The sequence below is a fragment of the Odontesthes bonariensis genome, chromosome 11 (assembly GCF_027942865.1).
Source record: "Odontesthes bonariensis isolate fOdoBon6 chromosome 11, fOdoBon6.hap1, whole genome shotgun sequence".
In the NCBI taxonomy this organism is placed as follows: domain Eukaryota; kingdom Metazoa; phylum Chordata; class Actinopteri; order Atheriniformes; family Atherinopsidae; genus Odontesthes; species Odontesthes bonariensis.
Window position 1 is genome coordinate 18,213,057 of NC_134516.1, and position 20,425 is coordinate 18,233,481.

Genomic DNA, 20,425 nt, shown 5'->3' on the forward strand with positions numbered 1-20,425 from the left:
GCAGGATCATATAAAATAAATAAAAATAAAAAGATCATACATCCAAATCTTTGACTTCCAGGCATTTCTGTGTTTGATTTATAAAAAACTTGAAGAGTGCAAGCAAAGGCTGCCATTAAACGTTTTTATACGAGGCTATATCCGTGTACATTTAATACAAAAGCCTCCGTTGGTACATGTTAAAAGTCACCGACTGAATGAAAATCTTAAAAGTAAACTCCCTTCTTTTTCAGTTTAAGGACTTCTACCCATCTTGAAGTCTGGTTTGAAATGAAAAAACAAATTAAATGTGTTCTTTATCCGATAGAAGAGTTTAAAGCATGCCTGAATTTCAGGAGTTTGTTGCCAAAGTGTGATGAAATGTTGTTTGTTAGTGTCTGCATCATGTTGCAAACAGACAGACGGACAAAAGGCAAGAATCCCACACCTCCACCTCAGCTCTTAATGGAGGAATTATCTCCCGAACAGAGAAAATATTACAATAAACTGCCATCTTTGTCAATTAATGACTCCACTGCTGTCTAAAGAGACTCAGAAATGATGATTTATGATCTCATTCATATAGATATTCTGTAAAGACACTGAATTGGTCAACCAAAACAGATTTTATAATTCATTCAAACTTCTGCCAGATCAGTAGTTGTTTTGTTTGATTCACTCTGATTTCGTACAAACTTGACTGAATCCTTCAAAAAGGTCTGATAGATTCTCCTTTTTATGGGATTTCCAGCAGACTGGATGTGCTCCACTTTGTGGTTTCAAAGGTTTATTCAGTGGTCGTACTTTGTAAGAATTGTCCATAAACAACTGAAAGGAGGCCTCTCATCATTCCACCTTTTCCAGCCCCCCAAAATAAAACAGAAAACGCATCTCTTCGATTCCACTTGCTTTTATTCTAAAGGGAAAATATACAATTCAATAAATACTGTGGTGACAACATTGGCAAAGACATTTTGAAGGTGACATCAACATTCAAGAAAACATGAGCGTACACACGGAAAAGGGACAGATTAGAAAATGAAGGCCGGAGCTGGGGCAGATGTGACAGCTCTGGTACTTCAACAGGCTAACGGGGAAGCTGGAGGTTAAATTAAAAGTGCATCGATGCCTTTGATATTTCAACAGCTTAACTGCACCATTGATCCAGGCAAAACCACAAAATCATAAAACAGCAAAAACAAACATTTCTTGTTTACGTTACAACATACAATATTTCAAACCAGCCACAGAGGTCATGGAAAATCAAACACTGAAACGACCTAATAAAATTAGAAACGATGTAGAAAAAAAGAAAAAAAAATACAATCATCCAAATTGAGTTAAGGTCTAGTTAGGGCAGAAAATGGCACAGAGTAGTTCAACTTTGTGAGGCTGAAATAAGGGCTGAAGCTGCCGAGCAAACCACGAACACTGCAGCCAACTGGGCTTAAGACACAGCAGCCATTACTCTGCTTTGCCCCATTTACGGCCAAATGTGAGCCGCTGAAAAGGGCTCCAAGCTAATGAGTGCAAGTCTCAGCTGACTAGCTCATTAACTTAGAAGCTAATGCTAATGCATTTTATTGCCACCAAACAGTCGGCATAAAGTTCAATTTGGGTGTTGCAGTCAACAAGCTAACTAATCAACAAGCCTGTTTTTAACCCTGATATGTCAGACCACTGTTGGCCAGAGATGCAGATTCTCTGGAAGTGAAACCTCGAGCTGTGTGCTGCGCTTCCACTGGATTGGGCTGATTCTGCCGTGTGGTCCAAACACTTTAAACCCTGATGTGATCGTGTCTTCGTGAGGATTTTCACCCGCCAGCAAAGGCCGCGCAGCTTCATGGAAATGCAAAGCAGCGAGTGCAAACCGGCTGCGAGTCTGTCGGGGACGTCTTAATTCTACACAATCAAATTCTCACTCGCTGAGTGGTGGTCAGCTTAAGCTCTTCAACCCATTTAGGATCCATCAAGCATTTAAAATGCACTGCCTGGCCAAGAGAAAAAAGGTCCCCACCTACATTTAACAGTTTTTCCACTCACAGTGTGATGAGAACTCGAGTTATTGGGACTAAACAGCTGTGTAGTGAGGCTAATTGAAAAATAAAAGGCTTCAATTTGCTGGTGAGTATAAAGATTGAACTGGGGGAGAAATGGAAAAAGGTCACGTGCTCCAATGAGTCCAGATTTTCTGTTAGAGAGAGATGATGCCAACACATCACTGTAACCCAGACAAGATGTGAGTGAAAAATAAAGGACACCACAGTGAAGATGTGCAGTTATCACAGCTAAAGGTGGTCAAACTGAATATGAGCCCAGGCAGCGTATGATCTGTCTTCAGAAGGACAGCTGGCGGACACACGTGGCTTTGTTCAGCACCCTCACTCAGCTCTTCAGAATGAAGCTAAAATAAAACAATGACACGGTTACACACCAAAGACTTCACATTTTTTTACCAACAACACTTCAGAAAGGGGACTGAAATAACCTCCTCTGCACACAGACTGACAGTCAGAGGAACTGGGACGAGTGAATCAGTTCCAAACCACAGTGACGGGATGCTGTATGAGTCTCTGATCCAGCAGCTCCTCTTTCCTACCAGGCAACAAACCCACCCCACCATCTCTGACTTTGGCTCTCATTCAAAATATCACATGTTCTATAACCTTTACAAACGAGTAAATGACATCATCGCTCCTGCTCATTTCCTGTTGGGAAGGAAAGCCTTGGCTTCATCCTCTTTGTCCTCACGGAGGAAGCAGGTCACCTCCCAGAGCGAGCCCCCCACTGACTGACAGCTTCCTCGTCTGGTGGGGTGTGGGGCGGCGGGGGGGTGGCACATCGATTTGGGACGCTACTATGCATTGAGTTTTCATTGGTGCAGAATATTCCAGTAACATGTACATTAATTGAAGCTTATGAAACCCCTTCTCAGACAGGAGGTCTTTGGCATGCAGGAGAGAGCTTCGCCCCGCAGCTTCCTGCTCGCACCGTGCGCCGTCCTCGTTCGCCTCGGTCTGATCAGTCACATGACCGAGCAACTTTTGGCTTTGTCCTTCCGCAGATCTGAGGTGACCGCCGCCAGGTCGGGCCGGCTGGGCATGTGAGAGATCCTCTTGTTGGCACGCGCCGCCTTGCTGCGTTTGACGTTCTTGTTGCTTTTGTTGATGCAGGCCAGCGTGGCCACGTGGAAAATGTCTCTGACGCTGTTCTCCGACTGCTGAGCTGAGCACTCGATGTAGGGCGCCGAGATCTGCTTGGCCATGCTGGAGCCCTGGGAAAGGGAAGACAAGTCAAACGTGGTCATTGATGGGTAGTAAAAACGAGTGTTTTATGCACGTAATCCACCTTTCAAGAATGTGATCTTAAAGTCTGAGTACCTGGTCATAAGAGACTGGCGTCTGTCGATGGTTGGAAAGCTCCACAAGCGTGCTGAGATCAGTGCGGAGGTCTGACTTGCAGCCAACAAGCAGCATCTTGGTGTTCGGACAAAACTCCTGAATCTCCCCTTTCCACTGTGGAGGAAGACAAAAGCGTTAAACCGTTTCTGTAGCCCAGAGATACTCATTGTGCGGCTCCTCAAGCTCTAATTGCGCAGCTCACACTCGCATAGTAGCTTATAACAATATGGTAACAATAATGCATTTTTTTCAAATAACACACAGCGAATACTGCACAGTATCAGGTATTTTTATTAAGTAGTAATTAAAGCTTAATGGTGTTTCCTAAAGGGGGCTCTGTTACACCTGGCAACGCAACCCGCTTAACCCACCCTCACACTTGACCGCAGAGCACGCTAGCTCCTTTAGCCAGCGAGAGATGCAGGCACAATGGCTCGGTTTTTAATTAAAAAAGGGCAAAAACCAGCACAAAAACCATGCTCATCCTGAATGTCTCACTATGATTACAACAACAAACTACAAATACAACATGAAGAAAGTCAAGGACATGCATGCCAGCTTCCGCTCATCCCAGTATTAAAGGTAAATATGGTCTTAATTGAAAATGTATTGGCTGTGCCGTTTCTTTTTTTGTGGGATGTTTAGGGGACTTTAGTATGTTGTGGTAAAAGTGGCTCTTCCCTTGATTTTGCTCTGCCAATGTGGCTCTTGGGAAAAAAATAATGAGCATCACTGCTGTAGCCTCAATACGAACAAACCGCAGGAAGCTCTGAGGTGAAAGCTGGTTATTTTCCTGAGTCGGTGGTCACAGAGGTAGAAAAATGCATGTGGGCCAGAACGACCCGTGATCCCACAGTCACCTGCCCTCTACGTGCAAAGGTTAAAGCTGGCACTTCCTGGAGGCTCGCGTGCTTTAAACCTCGGAAAGGAACCACAACTAATCCTCAGGTTTCCTCCCCGACAACAATAAATGCTCTGTGATCAACGGCATTTCTCTAGGGGCTTTAATCTGGGGCTAATGGGCCTCAGCGCTGGCTGGCTGGGTGGGTGGCTGGTCGGCCGACTGGTCAGGGGATCAAGTTCATTGACATGTGGAGAGGAAGTCGTTTTGCACAATGTTTCTACAACGGTTACCCGCCTCGTCCGATTCAGAGACAACTGAAACGACAACATTAAACAGTCTGATGTTCCCAAAGCCTACAACTTGTCGTGCAGCCAATCGATTAGCTGGATGACGCATTTCACTCTTTCAGGCTTATTCAGTTATAGGGAAATATGTTTAGCACACTAATAACATTCATTGTGTGGTAAAGTCACATTTTCAGAGAGCAAATTTCATTCTGTACAAGCAGGACCTCCGATATAGCTGCCAGACACGACCCAAGCTTCAATGTGGGACAGAGGTTTAGTATTTCAGTGTTCAACTCCTCTGGGGGAGATTACATTCTACATTCTTCTTTTTTAAACAAAATAAATACGACGTGGGGCGCTGCTGAACCTTGACGTGTGACCTCAATTATCCTAAAAAGAGCCCGCTGCCAGAGGAAGTGGAAGGCATATTCCAGACATGGAGGGCAGGCGGTCAAAGAGCACTGCACCCCTGTCTCCACTGCTGCCTCTGAACCAGCAAACTGCTGCTGTGTGACAGTTTCTGCCATGCCAGCCCTTCATAAACCCCCCAGAAAAGCTGCATCCTATATGTAGCAGGATGGAAATTCAGTTAAGCTTATAAAAAGGTTCCTTCTGGATCAGATAAAAGATAAACAGGAAGTGTCTTTCAAAAGAAGACCACAGGTCATACGACAAGACAATAATGACCTTTTATATTCTTATTGTGTCTTTTTCTGGTACCATCAAAGCCAGCCCTCAGTCAGAAGACTGGTTCTGTGCACATTTGGACATGTGGGAGTCAGCCGGCATCGCCCGATGTCAACCACCAGCAGCTGCATGTGAGCTGCTGGTGGTTCAGCGACACGTCAGGACTTCTCCTCTCAGTCACACTGTGGCTTTACAACTTAACGTCACAAGATCCGACATGAGAAAGACCACAAAAAGCCCCGACTGCAGATTTAAAGTCGGGCTTAATGTGGGGGAATGTTTAGATGTTGGAAAGTTCGTCTTTTAATTAGCAGGATAACTCAAAAAAATGACAAAATATCGACGTGCTGGATCCAGGATATAAGACTTGCGTCTTGAATGAATGCATCAGTGAGCAGCAACAAACCTTTTTCAATACGCTGTCGAGGGTTTCAGGGCGGCTGATGTCGAAACAGATGAGGACGGCGTCAGAGTCTGGATAGGAGAGGGGTCTTACGTTGTCATAGTACGGAGAGCCTGAAACAAAGGAAAACAAGAAGCTTAGAACAGCCAATTTTCTCAGGTTTTTCCCCGTCTCATCCATAGTTCTTAGATATTTCCTTTCCTGTAAAGGAAAGGAAATATCAGTATTCTAGTGAGGAGCAGCAACCAAATCTAGAAAAGAAATCCCCTGAAAAGGTTTAATGAGAGCATAAAAAGGGACCAAATCATTGCTTAACCGCCCAAGTATTTCTGACAGTTATTCTCAAATGACACGATTGAATTTCAGCTATAATCCATAGCAACCAGGCAAGAAAAACAAATAATACCGCATCAGTAGAAAAATGTGCTGACTTAAGTAAGATAACTTGTAAAAAAAAAAAAAACACATCTCTAGAGAAATGGAGAACTTCAGTGTGAGGAAATGACTCCCTCCTCAAATTGAAACCATGTGCGAGGGAGACGCCCATCGCTCAGCAAGACTGAAACATCTCCGGAGAGGAAGGGCAAGGAGGGGAGGATAGGGGAGGGTGGCGTTCTATCAAGGTGGGTCGAGATCACATGACAAGGAAGGGGTGACCACACACACACACACATAACCAGCTGCCAGAAATCTGGAGAATTTTGTTTCTGGTTACTGAAGGTTCCCCTGGGAGGTTTTTTCTAAACACTGGTGTGAATAAAAGCCAGGAATGCACTGTGACATACACCCACCCACCCCCAGAACACAGGCACACACACTCGTAGCACTTTGACTCCCACTCTAAACAGTCTAGATAGGACTGGACACCGTTTTAAACAACGCTTCCAGGCCTTGGCCTCGCACTCAACAGGCTAACATGTGCACACAGACACCTGAGAAGCATTTCTACCCCACAATCACACTTCCTGTGTTTCAGCTGAAAATGCTCGGGAGAAAAAGGCTTTTCAATTACAATATAGCTAAAAATCAACAGCTCTGTCAGTTTCAACATAAACCAAACATAATAAACTGTCTGTATTACATCGCTTTAGGTTTTAGCTGCGTCCAACTATATGCAATTTAAAAACGGTTTTCTACTAACCGAGTTAGATTATGAGCAGATAGCAGAAAGCTTGCTGGCCTCTTTTTGGCAGCTAACCGATAAGTTAGCTAAAGTTAGCTAACAGAATAATTTTACAAACTTAAGCAGATGCTCACTTGTTGATGTCTTAAAATCCAGATAAAAGTAACAGAGATCATTGTGATGTTTTAAAATGTATTGAATAATATTCCAGTTGTTGTTTAGGCTAGCATCTGTAGCAAATGTTTTTTGTTTGCGACTGTTAGCTTGTTTTCAATCTTTTAAACTGTTTTTGAACCACGTTAGCAGATGTGACTCATTATGAAAAACAGCACAGGGTGACATTTTTCTCCTGGAAACTGGAGAAAACCAAGCATACCAACACTAATCTGAATTGTACATTTACAGGCTACCTATAGCAGGTATCACATTTTAGCTAGCTGAGAAATTAACTAAAAATCACTGGTCTAAGAAAAATTAAAACAGATCTAGATCCTACATGTGATCAAAGTAAACAAGCCCCAGGCGTGCTGCATATGTTTGGACATGCTCATAGCGGTGTTGCTTTTGGCAATCCTTTGAAACATCTTCTAGGATATGTGGGTAAATACACCCGTCTACACTGATTTCACAACTTGGGGTGGCTGCAACGGATATTTCCCTTTGAAAGGTGCAACCTTTTGTTTACTTTTGGCTCATTTCCAACGTATTGGGTGAGGCAATGTGTAACTTACACCTGGATACACAATTTGAGGATCAGTTGGGTCATTCTACACCACCTGGCAACCATTCATATCATAGCCAAACATTTGATCACCTTTAATACAACCATGAAATTGTGGAGATGACTGATAAAAAAATTCTCTGGTAATTTAGGGAGGGGTTCAAGTTGAAACTCTTTGTGTTCCACAATGTTTAAAACGTTTGCCCTGTTCTATAATAAGAAAATAATCTCCAACCTACAGTAGGCAGGAGCCAATCTGTGTTTTTAATGGTTATTACAGTTTAAAAAGTCATTTCAGATGGGAACTTCTTCGCTTCTTATATCCAACTTCACTGCCTGAGAATCTTTCAGAAAGGCGACCCAGACCAAACAAGAGGTCACGACCTGAGCAACAATCACTGACATTACAGGAAATACAACGCGAGGAGGAATACTCGACCCCCAACAGTATTTATTTACCACTTTTCATGGCCGTTTCACAATCAATCACAACCACATTGGTTTGTTTGAAAGCTTTTCAGCCCTCGCTGCCTGGAACCAATCAGTGGAAAAATAAAGACCCCGAGACTGGAAGGGTGAGCCGTTAGTCGGCTGACATTTTACAATAAATGGACTGTTTTTAATCAACGCACACACATCTCTGCCGCTTGGTGCAGAGTGTGAGGTCCTGTTGTTATGTCTGCACATATTCCTGTGAATTCACCCCAAGATTAGATAGTAAAGGAGTTCTTTCCTAAACCATTTCAAGCTGCACGACATAAACACAGAGGGAGAAACTTCAGAGGATCAGAATTTGCAGGCAGAGCTCAGGTAATGGCGAGTTTTTAGGAGTCATTACTGCATTACAGCTGCGTCTGAGACTGATCTCTGCTTTTAGGCCACCTTCCTGCCAACTGGAAAGACACGAGGAAATCCCAGAGCTAACACACACACACACACACACACACACACACACACACAAAGACCTGGTGACTGTCATCTAATTAGCTCCTGTCATTGTTCTCCCACAGGATCTCTAAATCTGGAAGGAAGACACACACCCCGTCCTCCCCCGCCGTCCTTTTCAACACACCCCTCCAGCCCCTCTCGCCTTCTCTTGGAACGTATTCTCACAGAAAATTAAGACTGCTGTGCACAATGACACAAGGCGACCCGGTCACAATGCGACCAAACTTCCACTGCGGTCCTGATGAAAAGCTAAAGAGGCTGTTTTCCCGAAAAGGAAAACATACGATGTGGGTCGTCAGGACGTTTGTTTTCCTGCTGAGGTCGTGGAAATAATACATCTTTTAAGAGCAACAATGTTGAAGGTTTTATGTTTATTTGAGGGGTTCTAGCACTAAAAGCTAAAATCAGTGAGTTGGCCAACAGAAGCAATGAATCTGGACAATGCAACACTGGACAAAATCAAAGTCTTACCAAGTATATTTGTCTCATTTCTAGTCCAAATATCTCATTACACTTAATATAAGACACAACTGCCTAACAAGTACTATTTCAGCCAGATATAGGGACTTGTTTGAAGACAATACATCTGGAATATCTTGTTAAATGAAAAAGACAAATTGTTTTAAGTCGCATATCATATGAAACAAGCTTTTTTTTTGACATTTTAAGAGGTTTTTAAGCTAATTTCAAGATCACTTTTATCTCAAAAGTCCTAAATATCACATCTTATTTCAAGAAATCTTGACAAGCTGATTTTCAAAAGAAGAAAAAAAAAAAAAAACACCACTTAATGCGATAAAATGACATGAAACGAGTTGGAAAATAACCCCTCTGGGAAATTCATGATTCAAATTCCCCAGATGTGTCCTTACTTTCTGGAAAACGGTTCTTAAAATCTTCCATGATGTTGAAGGAATCCCACTTCAACATGACTGATAAGAAAACACACACAGACCTGAAATAAGCCAGCTGCAGCTGACAGTCTGGAGGTTTGGAAACAGGTCTGCAGGCCTGCTGTTTTATTGCATAGCTCACATAGCTGAGCAGAACTGAGCTGACGGGTGGCGAGTGCACGGGGAGGCGTTAAGCCTTCGGGGGCACCTGTGGAAACGACAGACAGCGACAGACGAGTAAAGCCATCCTGCAGCACGAGCGCAAACAGACCTCCTCTCAAACAAACGGAGCCAAGGACAAGAAGCAATTTAAACTAGAGTAACCTCGACCAATAACTGCTGTAGTTGCTGTGGTTACCAAGACATCTGCAGCCATAAACCGTGTAACCGTGCAGCCGTGTAAAATCTGAACAGGTACGCTGTGTAATGTGATGTGGCAAAATGTTTTAGGATGCAACGTTGTGATAGAAATGAATAAATAAAAACCAACCCAGAGTTATGATAATTAACTACACGCCTTAGCAAGCTGTATTCAGGCTTTTTCAGATCGCCACACAGAATATTCTGATTGGTTTAGAGATCAAACAACGAGCCTCAGCCCATCCGGTTTGGTCCACTTCACTTCTGATTTAAAAGTTTGGAAATCCAACTCTTCCGTGGTTATTTACACATAAATTAAGTCTTAAATTATCCAGCTGAAACTGGAACACATCTCTGGTAGGTGCCAATAATGACACTCGAACCAGATCGACAGCAACGTGCGAGTAATTTACTCGTATGACACGTGCACCCAAATAGAAAGCAAGTGGAAGGCTTTGTCGGGCCGTCACATGTTTCTTATTCACGGACCGGCTGATCAGGAATCAAAGCCAGGAATGCAAAGAGCTCGGCGTGAGCTCAGGTGTAGCATCACAGACGAGCTTTCCATGACATTAGCAGAGAGGAAGTTTAATATCTCTCCCAGGATTCCCACGTCCTTCAGTTGATACACTGTGTCACCACCCCACTACCGGTCGGCAAATTCCACAGTGATTCAATTTCCCCCCTTGGAAACGAGGTGGGGCTTCAGAGATCCTCGCCACTTTGCTTTCTCAGGCTGAGGATCAGGGATTGCTGGGTACAATAAGGGTCTTTGTAGAGGAGGAAGTAGAAACCTTTAGTCTGAGGAATGCCAGACATGCGGCTCCAATTCGCTGAGCCCAGAAATGTGATCCGATGCAACAATGGCCGCCGACAGAGGAGCGGAGGGGGCCCGAGTGGGAGTGCGCGAGTAGCCGGAGAGCTTACAGACGGCACGAAAAAGTCCCACAGCTAAGCTTTCCAGCATTACGTGGGAGGCAGCAGATGCCACATACTCCAGAAACTTTAGAAGAAAATGATCATCTGGACCGCTCCAACCAATCGTCGCCTTTCTTTCATTACCGCTCATTCAAGTGACAAATGGCTAAGCATCTAATATGCACAGACAGCAGCTGTTCCAAAGACAAAAACAAGTTTCCCCCAGAAGGTTCCCAGGCACAAACATTGTGAAATGAGATCCACGGGGCTCCAACACATCTCTCTGGGAGCTCTAAAAAGAGAGAAAATGCCTGAGCTCCTGTGGCTGTTGTATTCCTCAGATGAGATTTTACTGGAGCATTTATTTGATGTAGTTTGGGAAAACTGCCTAGAAATGCTGAGACTCATCTCTAAACCGGGAAACATACCAAGCAGTTTCCTGGAAATCCCTCCAGCATGAATATTCAAACTGGGAGAAGTGAAAAAGCCGTTTACATCAATCCTCTGAGTCTCAGATTAGTACGAAAACAATTTGTTGATTGACAGGATATAAAGAACGGCCATTTTAAAGCTGCTTTCGGGCAATATTTTAATATAAACAATGGGCCATATGACGTGTTCTACTATGAAAGTGACCGTTTGTAGTGACAAACCCAGAGAAAGATTTATAGCCCAAGCTTCCCCCTCAGCCCCACTGACCATGCAAGCATAATTGTTTTGGTTTACCATCCTGCAGCTTTGAAGTGTTGGTTCAGTCTCACTATCGTTGCCAGATGTAACAACCAGCTGTTTTCAGAATAAACACACACACAAAATGCCACAGCAGCCTAAGTTTGTAACTCGCCCATTAAAACAGTAGAAGGCACACATTTCACCCGTTTGGGAGCAAAATATAAGGGCGAACAAAGTATAAACTTATGATTAATCAGGTAAAATCAATACTAGGGATGTTTCCCATGCCAGTTAACCTCAGACAGATAAAGAAAGCTTGAATTCACAAACAAATAGGGCTGCATCGATTCATTATTTTGGTGCCATATTGATTTTTCCATCAAATAATCAGATAAGAAACATTTCTGCCTTATTATATACACATTTTCAAAAGAAACTGAGTTTTCCTTTTCTCAGGAAATGCCACAAATTAAATTGTTAAACAGTGAGTCTGTAAAAATAACCCATTAATGTGTTTAAGTTGCATATTAAAAGGTGTGCATTTCCAGACACAATGTCAGTTAAGAGAATAAATATCTTTATTTCCTATAAAAATTTGCTACAGTATTATTGATAACAGTACTACATGACAACCTGGCTCCACCCACTTCCTTCTCTCCCATTTCTGTTCTCATAAACTGCATTTTAACACAACTGAGCTCCTCGTAAAATCGCTCGTTCCCATTTTTTCTGTTTCTCTTATCAGACGTTACAGCGAGTCACAACACCGATACAACACCAGCTAAAACCAGAACGTTAGCTGGCAGTCGCTGATTTTTCAAATGCGACGTCATCTGATAAAATATCACCTCTAACTGTTTTGGCTGTGCTTTTGAGATAACTGAATACTCGCATGCAGCTTGTGGGCTGAAGCTGCTCTCTGTGTTACCAGCTCAGCTTGTTGCTGACAAACGATGAGAGAAACACTTCCTGCGGCTGCACCATGAAGGAGGTGAAACACTGATGGCTTTACAACAGAAAATGTTATAATATTTACCAGCCTCCATCTCAGTTCGGACTCTGACATTAAACGTTACCTTGTGTCTGCCCCTTTCACATATCTGTAGAGCCTCACAGGCCAAAAGGAAAACCCACTGTTCCTCTTTGTAATTCACACAAGCCTAACAGAGGCGGCTCAGCCCCGCATCGCTGTGTTCTTACACATATCAAGCCAGCGTTTGTGAAATCAGCTGATTGGCGGCGTTGGTGTAAAGTGCACATGAAGTGGGAACATTTTGCTTCTGTACTTTCACACAAGACACGAGGCAGAACGAAGGGGCATCAGTCCCGGCTGGTAAAGGCACATGTAAAAGGGGCTATTGATACCGTGCTTTCGATTCGGTTTTATAAAAAGACAAAATGTACAGTATTTTTTCCAGTCTCGCCATCAAATTAAGTCTGCTACAGATGTACTGTAGTGCTGCATGTTGTGAGACAATAATAATCAGTTATATGGAGTATACCCACTCATAAGATTATGTAGATATACCCTGTGATCACTGAAAAATATCATGTGCATCAGATGCACCAGTGTGCTGGAACTCTAGTTTTATTTTCCCATCTCTGCTTCTCACTTGCTTGTTGCCTCTGCTGGGTCCATGCATGAGACTTAGGGCGCCAATTTTGTCCCGATGCTTAGCACAATGCGCATTCTACTGGCTCATTTTTTGGGTCAACTAAATATGGTATAGCAGTCACTATATGTCACTGTTTATAGCACAGGGCATTCATCCTTTGCTGGACAGGCCGCTAATAAAATCAGCCAATCAGCCAGTAAGGCAGCACAGCAGTGGCTGTATAGTTTGTAATCCAGTTAATGAATCATTTCGGCCGTAAAGATTATTTAAAGGTTTTAAAATGGGAGGCCTTGTGCTCAGTGGAAAGTGTGGTGGTAGGTTGATGTTATTTTGACATTTTTAAAAATCAAAGTGGCAGTAATGAAGGCTAATTGCAGCCCTGTAGGAGATGTCCTACTTGAAGGCTCCGAGAGTCACTTTAGCCCATTTTTACTCCTTAAAAGTGAGAAGAGGCCTCAGGCATTCAGGTGCTGAGCCACGGGGGTTGCTCTGTTTACCCTCACTGTGTTCCTATCCTGTTTGACGCTCAAACAAAACACCTTTGCTGCTCATTCAGACTCGCAGGCAGACAGGCAATCTTAACCGCTTCCTCTGCCGGCGAAAGCAAAGAGAAGCATCAAAGGCTGCGCCGCGGCCCCGGCAGACCTCACCCAGAGCCTGGAAAGCAAAGCCAGCTCAGACAGGCAGGGTGGGGGGTGGGGGGGACAAATGGAAGGCTGTGCAATTGGCAGGCATTTACCTTAATGACCTAAATTACACCCATCACCCTCCCTTTTAAATACTCACACCAACACACACCAGGCTGCTCATTAAGCCACTCATGCCTGTAGAACAAAGACCACCTCCGCATGTGTAGGTGGGTTTTTGTGAGCGTGTCGCAGTCTATGCGTGCTCGTCTTTGTCCGAGAGACCGCCTGGGTTTCCCAAGGAAACCTTCCCCGGCACACCTCAGGAGATGGGGGATCGATTGGATTGGCTGTGGCTGATGGGTGCCTCTACAAAGGGCCCGGTGGAGCTGAAAGCTGCATCAATGGGTTCCTGGGTGCATGTGTGCGAGTGCTGGGTGGGGGTTAGTACTGAAGGTGGGGGGTATCTGGCTCCATCTGAAATCCACTGATCTAATAGGAAACGTACCCCTCCTCCTTCTGCCCTTTCTGGTTTATGAAGCAGAGAGAAAGAGAAAAATGGCTCAGGGCAGGCGGCCAACACAGCGCAATAAAACTAAATTCTCACTCTGGCTGGTTTTCATTTTTTCGGCTTTCCACCTCCACAGAACACACAGAAGGGAAGGAATGCTAACTTGGAGCTGCTTCTTTTGCACACTTGCAGTGTTACCACTACTGGTAACTCTACAGCTTCATTTGCATTCCCTCTTAAGTTTGGAACACAGAAAAAGGGTCAAGAAAAATCAACTTAGAGATGATATTCAGAGGTTCATCTCAGAGTCTGTAGCTGTGGCTCCTGGAGGAAAAATGTTCCAGGCTGATCTTAACAGTCGAGAAAAGTTATTCAGACATCGCTTAAGAATTTCAGGCCAGGAACCCGCAACAGCTGGCTGTCGGATTATCCCCGCCCATCACTCCCACACACACTGCAACACACACACCACATGCTAGCACGCTTGCAACATACGCCTCAATCACACCTCACTGCTGGGCTATTCACCGCTCGGGCATTGATGATGTAAAAGCAGTTTGTTTACACACACACACACAAAGATGGGGAGGCAGCAGCTGCTTCGGACCCTGAACACAAAGTCCAACCAACAAGCGAATAAAAGCAAAAGAACCTGTGTTGCACAACCTAAAAAAAAAAATAGGAAGGAAGAGGAATTTCTCAAGTGTGTTTGCCAGATGTAAAAATATGAGCTCCATTCAGTCCATCATTGCGATACGTTTCCGGTTTCAGCTTCAGCTTTGCTCAGCTGGGAGTAATTCATAAATTAAACCCGTTCCTCTTAAGTATTTCTACATTCCTAATCACACATATTTCCATGTAGGTAAAAGGTGAGCCCTTCTCTAATGTACTAATCTGAGGGGAAATGTGTTGTAGAAACAGCAAGCCCAGAGCATGAGAAAGGATTAACCCAGCTTTACTGATTGAAATGGGTCGCAGATTAATTTCATTATTCATAAAATGCAGGCCTAAGACTCTTTAGATCTAACGATTTGGACGTTTTCAGGAAAATAGAATAGCTTTAGTGTTTAAAACGCGACCCAGCAAGGGTGACTTTTACTTATCTAAACTTAACAATGAACTGGTTTCACGTTAATCCAGTGAGCAGTGGTGTGGCTTGTTGGGGCATGTCCACACAAAGCGAGAGGCAGACAGAGGTTGATTACCTGAGGTGTCCCACAAGCTGAGCTCAATCCGCTGCGTGTCGATTTCAAAACTGGCGGTGTAGTTTTCAAACACTGTGGGGACGTAGCTCTGAGGGGAGACATGCAGGGTGGAGGTTAGAAAGGTGGGTTTCAGACCTCAGAACAATGATCTTATTACACTGCTGTCAGGACTGGAGCTTCACATCAGGACACATACATGCATGATAACAGGGGCGAGGCTAGGGTATTTTTAGTGGTGCCAAGGCACCACCGTGAGATAGCTCGGCACCACCTGGCTCAGCACATTTTTTAAATATTATATTATGCAAAAACACTTTTTTTTTGCTCAAGGATGCATTATTTTAGTGAGCATTTTATTTATTTCCTAGCATTTGTTTTTGTTTTAACTCTTTACTCCCAAAATAAATGTTGAGTTATCTTCAATATTTGTCTAAGGCTCTCTGTTATCCCTGTCAAGCCACAGTCTTTTGAAATGAAGAGGTCAAAATTGAATGTTGTAGGGGAAAACACTACTCAAAGCAAAACTAATACGGCTCCAAAATTTATAAATGTACTAGTTCGCCTCAATTAGTGAGAAATAATGTGCCTCTGTGAGCACTGGGGGCTGGGCACCCCTAAAGACCAGATCCTAAAATCGCCCCTGCATGATAATAAACAAACACATAACGCACTTCATAAATGGTGATCATGTGAAAAGTATAAAGTGTGCAGGTTAATGAGCATCATGCCCGGCAGTCTGCGGCGCCTCACCTCTGGGAAACAGTCCTTGGCGAACACGTGAAGCAGCGCGGTCTTCCCGCACTGGCTGTCCCCCACCACCACTATCTTACACTTTACGCTCTGACTGGGATCCATGCCGGATTTCAGAGAGGACTTCTGGCTAGACCGTCTCTCCTTCATTGATTTCAGCAGGGATTTAGTATCAAAAAATGGGTCCGGTCCTGGATGGGTGTGAATGGTGAAAACACACGGCGACAGATGCAGCCACGGAGCTTCCCAGCTTGCGTGTCTGTCCGTCCAAGTCCTCCTTCGTCTCCGCCTGTTCTATGCCGGTAAATGCCATTTGCCTGTATTTATAACGTCGCAGGAGCCAATGGCAGCGGCTCTCCTCCCGCCGGGCTGAGGCACGTCCCTCCCTCCCTCCCTCCCTCCCGCGAGCCTCCACACCGCAGCCCGCTGGCTTGTCCACCGTGAGGGGCTCTCCCACACTTGGGTCACACACACACAGCCCACAAATTTTAAATTAAATATGTTGTAAGAAAATGAGAACTGAAATAAATCTAAACTTTACCACACTTTGCTTGATCTCGCGTGGTTAACGGTTATGGAGTGAATTCTCGCGTGGTTAACGGTTATTGAGTGAAATCTCGCGTGGTTTACGGTTATGAGGGAGTGAAGCAACACTCATAAATTACACACTTAAAAATGTTCACTGTTGCTTGTAACTAAATAAAACAAAATGTTCATCTGTTGCCTTCAGATAAATCGAGTCATTTGGATACTTTTTAAGATGTTTTTTCATATCGAGGACAAAATGGACTCCGGTTTCACACAACTAAAGCCACTAAGTTTGCTAAGTTTTCTTAAATCATGCACATGCTAACTACATTAGCATTTAGCTTTGTTGTTGTTGTTGTTGTTTCTTTGATATGTTTCAATCGGATCGTTATCGCGTTCATTTGAACAATAAATTTACTGGATGAATGTTAACATTAGTTTCTAAATTAACTATAGTGTAGGCTTACTTTTCAATGAGGGCAAAGAGCAATAACTACAGCAGCAGTAGCGTTCATTAAAAATAAAGATTTAGATCCTCTTGCAGCACTGACAACAGATTGAAAAGTTGCAATGCTTTTATATTCACATCATTACAGAAATGATATCTCTATCTCTATATAAACTAATCAAAAGCTAAAGTTGGCTAGCCATGGTTATCTCGGTGGTTAACGCTTCCTTGATCTAGCAAATTCTTCTAATTGTAGCTCCAGCTAAGGTTTCATGAAGATTTGTAGGATGAACTAAGTTAAGCTATTTTTAGTTTTCTATCCTTTAAGCCAAACAGTTGAAAGCTAAACTTAGCTTTAACTAGCTTTGTCTTGCCATGGCTGTCTAAGCAGGTAACTTAACTTTAATCCACTTTACAGCTCCAGTCCCCACATAGTTGTGAGGTGTAACACCACTGTCATAAAAACAAATCTCTGTGTGAGCCCTGCACATGTGCAGCCATACACATGAATTGTGCTGTAGGGATTCTGTAAGGCCTAGACACAATAGAGGGCTTGCTTCATTCATTTAGTTGAAAAACAAACAAACAATAAACCCAGTGAACCCAGATACATCTACAGTAGTTTCCAGTGAGGAATCCCCTCATTATCTGTGTGTATTACATGTGCTTACACTCAAGTCCTTTGAAGAAGACATTTATACAATGACAAAATATAACCTAAATTTCCAAATGGGATTGAATATTCATCACATTCACATTTTCCTGTCTTTTCCAGAGTGTGAAAAGGAACCTCTCTGGTCTCCAGGCCTTACTGTGCTGCCTTCAGGCTATTTTCCCCAACATGAAATTATTGCTAATTTCAACAAAAATGGGAAAACGGCAGCGTTCTGCGGCAGTGATTTGACTCTCAGAGGTACTGGCAATGCTTTTACACTGACACAGCTCCACCCTGCAGGCTGTGTAGAGGGAGCCCCGTCTGTTGTGTGGGAGCTTTGCCTCCAGGCCACAACACTGCCAAAAGAGAAGGGATGAGGGGTGCTGGGGAGGGGGTTTTACACAGCAGTTCTGCTACTTGGCCGCTATCTCTGTACCATATGCATTTGACCTCATTAAAATTCTGTCAGAATGAGGAGATTACAGAGATTTTTACCTGTGCTTTTTGTATTAGCAGTTACAAAGAAGCTCAACCGCTTTCCTTCCTCTGCCTCTATAAATAAACCCAGCTCGCAGCTTGCAGAAAAAAAACTCATCACAAAAGGAGATAGTCAACAAAAAACAGCTTCCCTGAGCTGTTTACACACTGTGCCCTGGTGCCCTTCCCTGGTCTTTATTCGGCCTGCACGCCCCTGTGTGTGCTGCACTCTGTTGCAGGTCTCACTTGGCTGCAGCCAAACATTTGGTCCAAAGTGAGACTGTGCAGACTGACATCATGCAGAGACAAAAGAGTAAAATGTCCATCTGTAATGGTGGATGAATTTTCAGAGTCCATTTAAAAAGAGTTTGTAATTTATTAAATCTTTTATGGAGAAGAAGTATTGACGTGCCTGAGCACTTACGTGATGTGGAAACAATAAAATTCTGATCATGAAGTGCCACTAAATCAACTAGATTGTTTTTTTTTCTGTGGGTTTATGTTTAGAAAAGTGTTATCTCCCTCTGCAGCCACATATTTGTAAGTGTGTTGGATTCATATCACACTTGCAAACCAAAGGACCTACAGTGCTGTAAACTGGGTCTCTCTTTTAAAGGACTTGGCTGACAAGTATGCTTGCCTAAATACTGTATTCCCAGAATAGAAATGGGGGTACCACCTGTTTCTGGTCACATGGTGCTGTCAACATCCTGCAGATCTTGTAAATTTCCATGAAGGGAACTCAAAGGTACATTTTCAACAGCTCTATACATGTTTATTGTTTTATTTTCACTGTGTATTCAGAGGTTTTTCAACAGAGGAAAGCAATACTGAGCCGAGAAACATCACATGCTCCAGTGCTGCAGGGAGGATCCGGAGGTATCCTTTAATGAAATATCAATAAGCTCCACTATTGTGTCTTTTCCTTTGGGAACACCTGCTCCTGGAGTAGAACTACCCACCATCTTCTCTCCCTGTCACATATAATAAATAAAGTCCCCTGAAAAGTGACACGTTTCTGGTAGCTCTGAATGCATGTGACAGCTACTGTAACAAAACTGGAGAATTCTACATGCTTTTATTGTTCAAACCTCAATTCATCGCAAAAAAATAATGAACAAACATGTTAATTTCATCTTTAAACATAGGAAGGGTTTTGGATTAATAGTACATGACCGGTCATAATGTTTTATTGCACAACTAGGTCAACAGAAGTGCAGCACAACCATATCACTTGTTGCAATAAAAGAAAAGAAAATGGCCGCGAACCTGACATTAAATCAGCAGAAGATATTATTTTACTGCTATAAATCACCTGCTTTATTCATACTGAAAATACTTTAGTGAAGCAACACTGTTTCCACAAATAAAATCCAGTAAGCAACGCACTGGACATCACAGATAGGGCTGTCCAGAACATTTCACGTTCAGATTACGCACTGGTTCTGAGAAGTTATTGCTGCTCTGATTGAAGGGGATTTTCCATCTTGCTGTGATGGTTTAAAAAGAATGATCCACAATCACTGTTACAGCTCGAGGACGACGATGAGAATACGTCATAAAAATGATTTATAGTGAGCGAAAGAAAAAGCGTTAGAAAGAAAAGAATTTGGCTAAGGTCTGAGGTGGTTTGGTTTTAGCCAGCAGGCCGGCAGTGCTGGAAGTGTGTGACGAGTGTGGGTCACTGGGTCTGCCTCCCTCTGCCCTGACAGCATGTTGCCCCAAAGTTATCTCTGTCTCTGTGCATTCAATCAGCAGCTCACTGACATTTACCGCTGAAACACAGCTCACGCTCACTTGTTTCGGGTTAACGGAGGTTTCCTCTACGGTTAGTCACCACTGGCTGGGAATCTAAGGGCAGATTTATAGAGAAATACAGATGAGATACAGACACTTCTTAGATATTTATTAAAAGAACAAGGATGGGAGCTTTGTGCATCCATGGCCTGGGTATCCATAAAAATGGAGTCCTTACTGGTCAGAAGTTCAACTAAATGCAAGAAAAAAAACCTCCAACAACAATTCTGTAAAGGTTGAGACGCCGTGTGAATAAAAGATAAAAAATGGAATCTCTTGAAACAATATTTCATCCACAAAAGAACACAGAAAACTGGTCAAATGATGAAAGTGAGACATTTTACTATTTCATGAGAAATATGATTATAGCATTTTACATCTTAAAAAAGTCGGGGTGGGAGAAAAAAAGCTGGAAAAGTAAGTTGAACTAAAAAGAAAGAGCTGGAGGAACATGTAATTAGGTTAATTAAGCACAGGTCAGTAACATAACTGGGTATAAAAAGGGCACCTTGGTCTCAAATCAGTCTTTTTTGAGACCATCACATTCAAAATGAGCTGATATTTTTAATTGGAAAA

General features: G+C 43.2%; 1 protein-coding gene across 1 annotated transcript; it reads right to left on the bottom strand.

Annotated features, from left to right (window-relative positions):
* Window positions 1-873: 873 nt before the first annotated feature.
* On the bottom strand, window positions 874-16,260 carry rnd3a (Rho family GTPase 3a). Its single transcript, XM_075477835.1, has 5 exons — window positions 15,945-16,260; window positions 15,195-15,282; window positions 5,605-5,714; window positions 3,360-3,494; window positions 874-3,253 (listed from the first exon to the last, which is right to left on the bottom strand). Exons 1-5 carry the CDS (start codon window positions 16,092-16,094, stop codon window positions 3,005-3,007), a joined length of 732 nt encoding a protein of 243 aa, XP_075333950.1. The 5' UTR covers window positions 16,095-16,260; the 3' UTR covers window positions 874-3,004.
* Window positions 16,261-20,425: the final 4,165 nt, after the last annotated feature.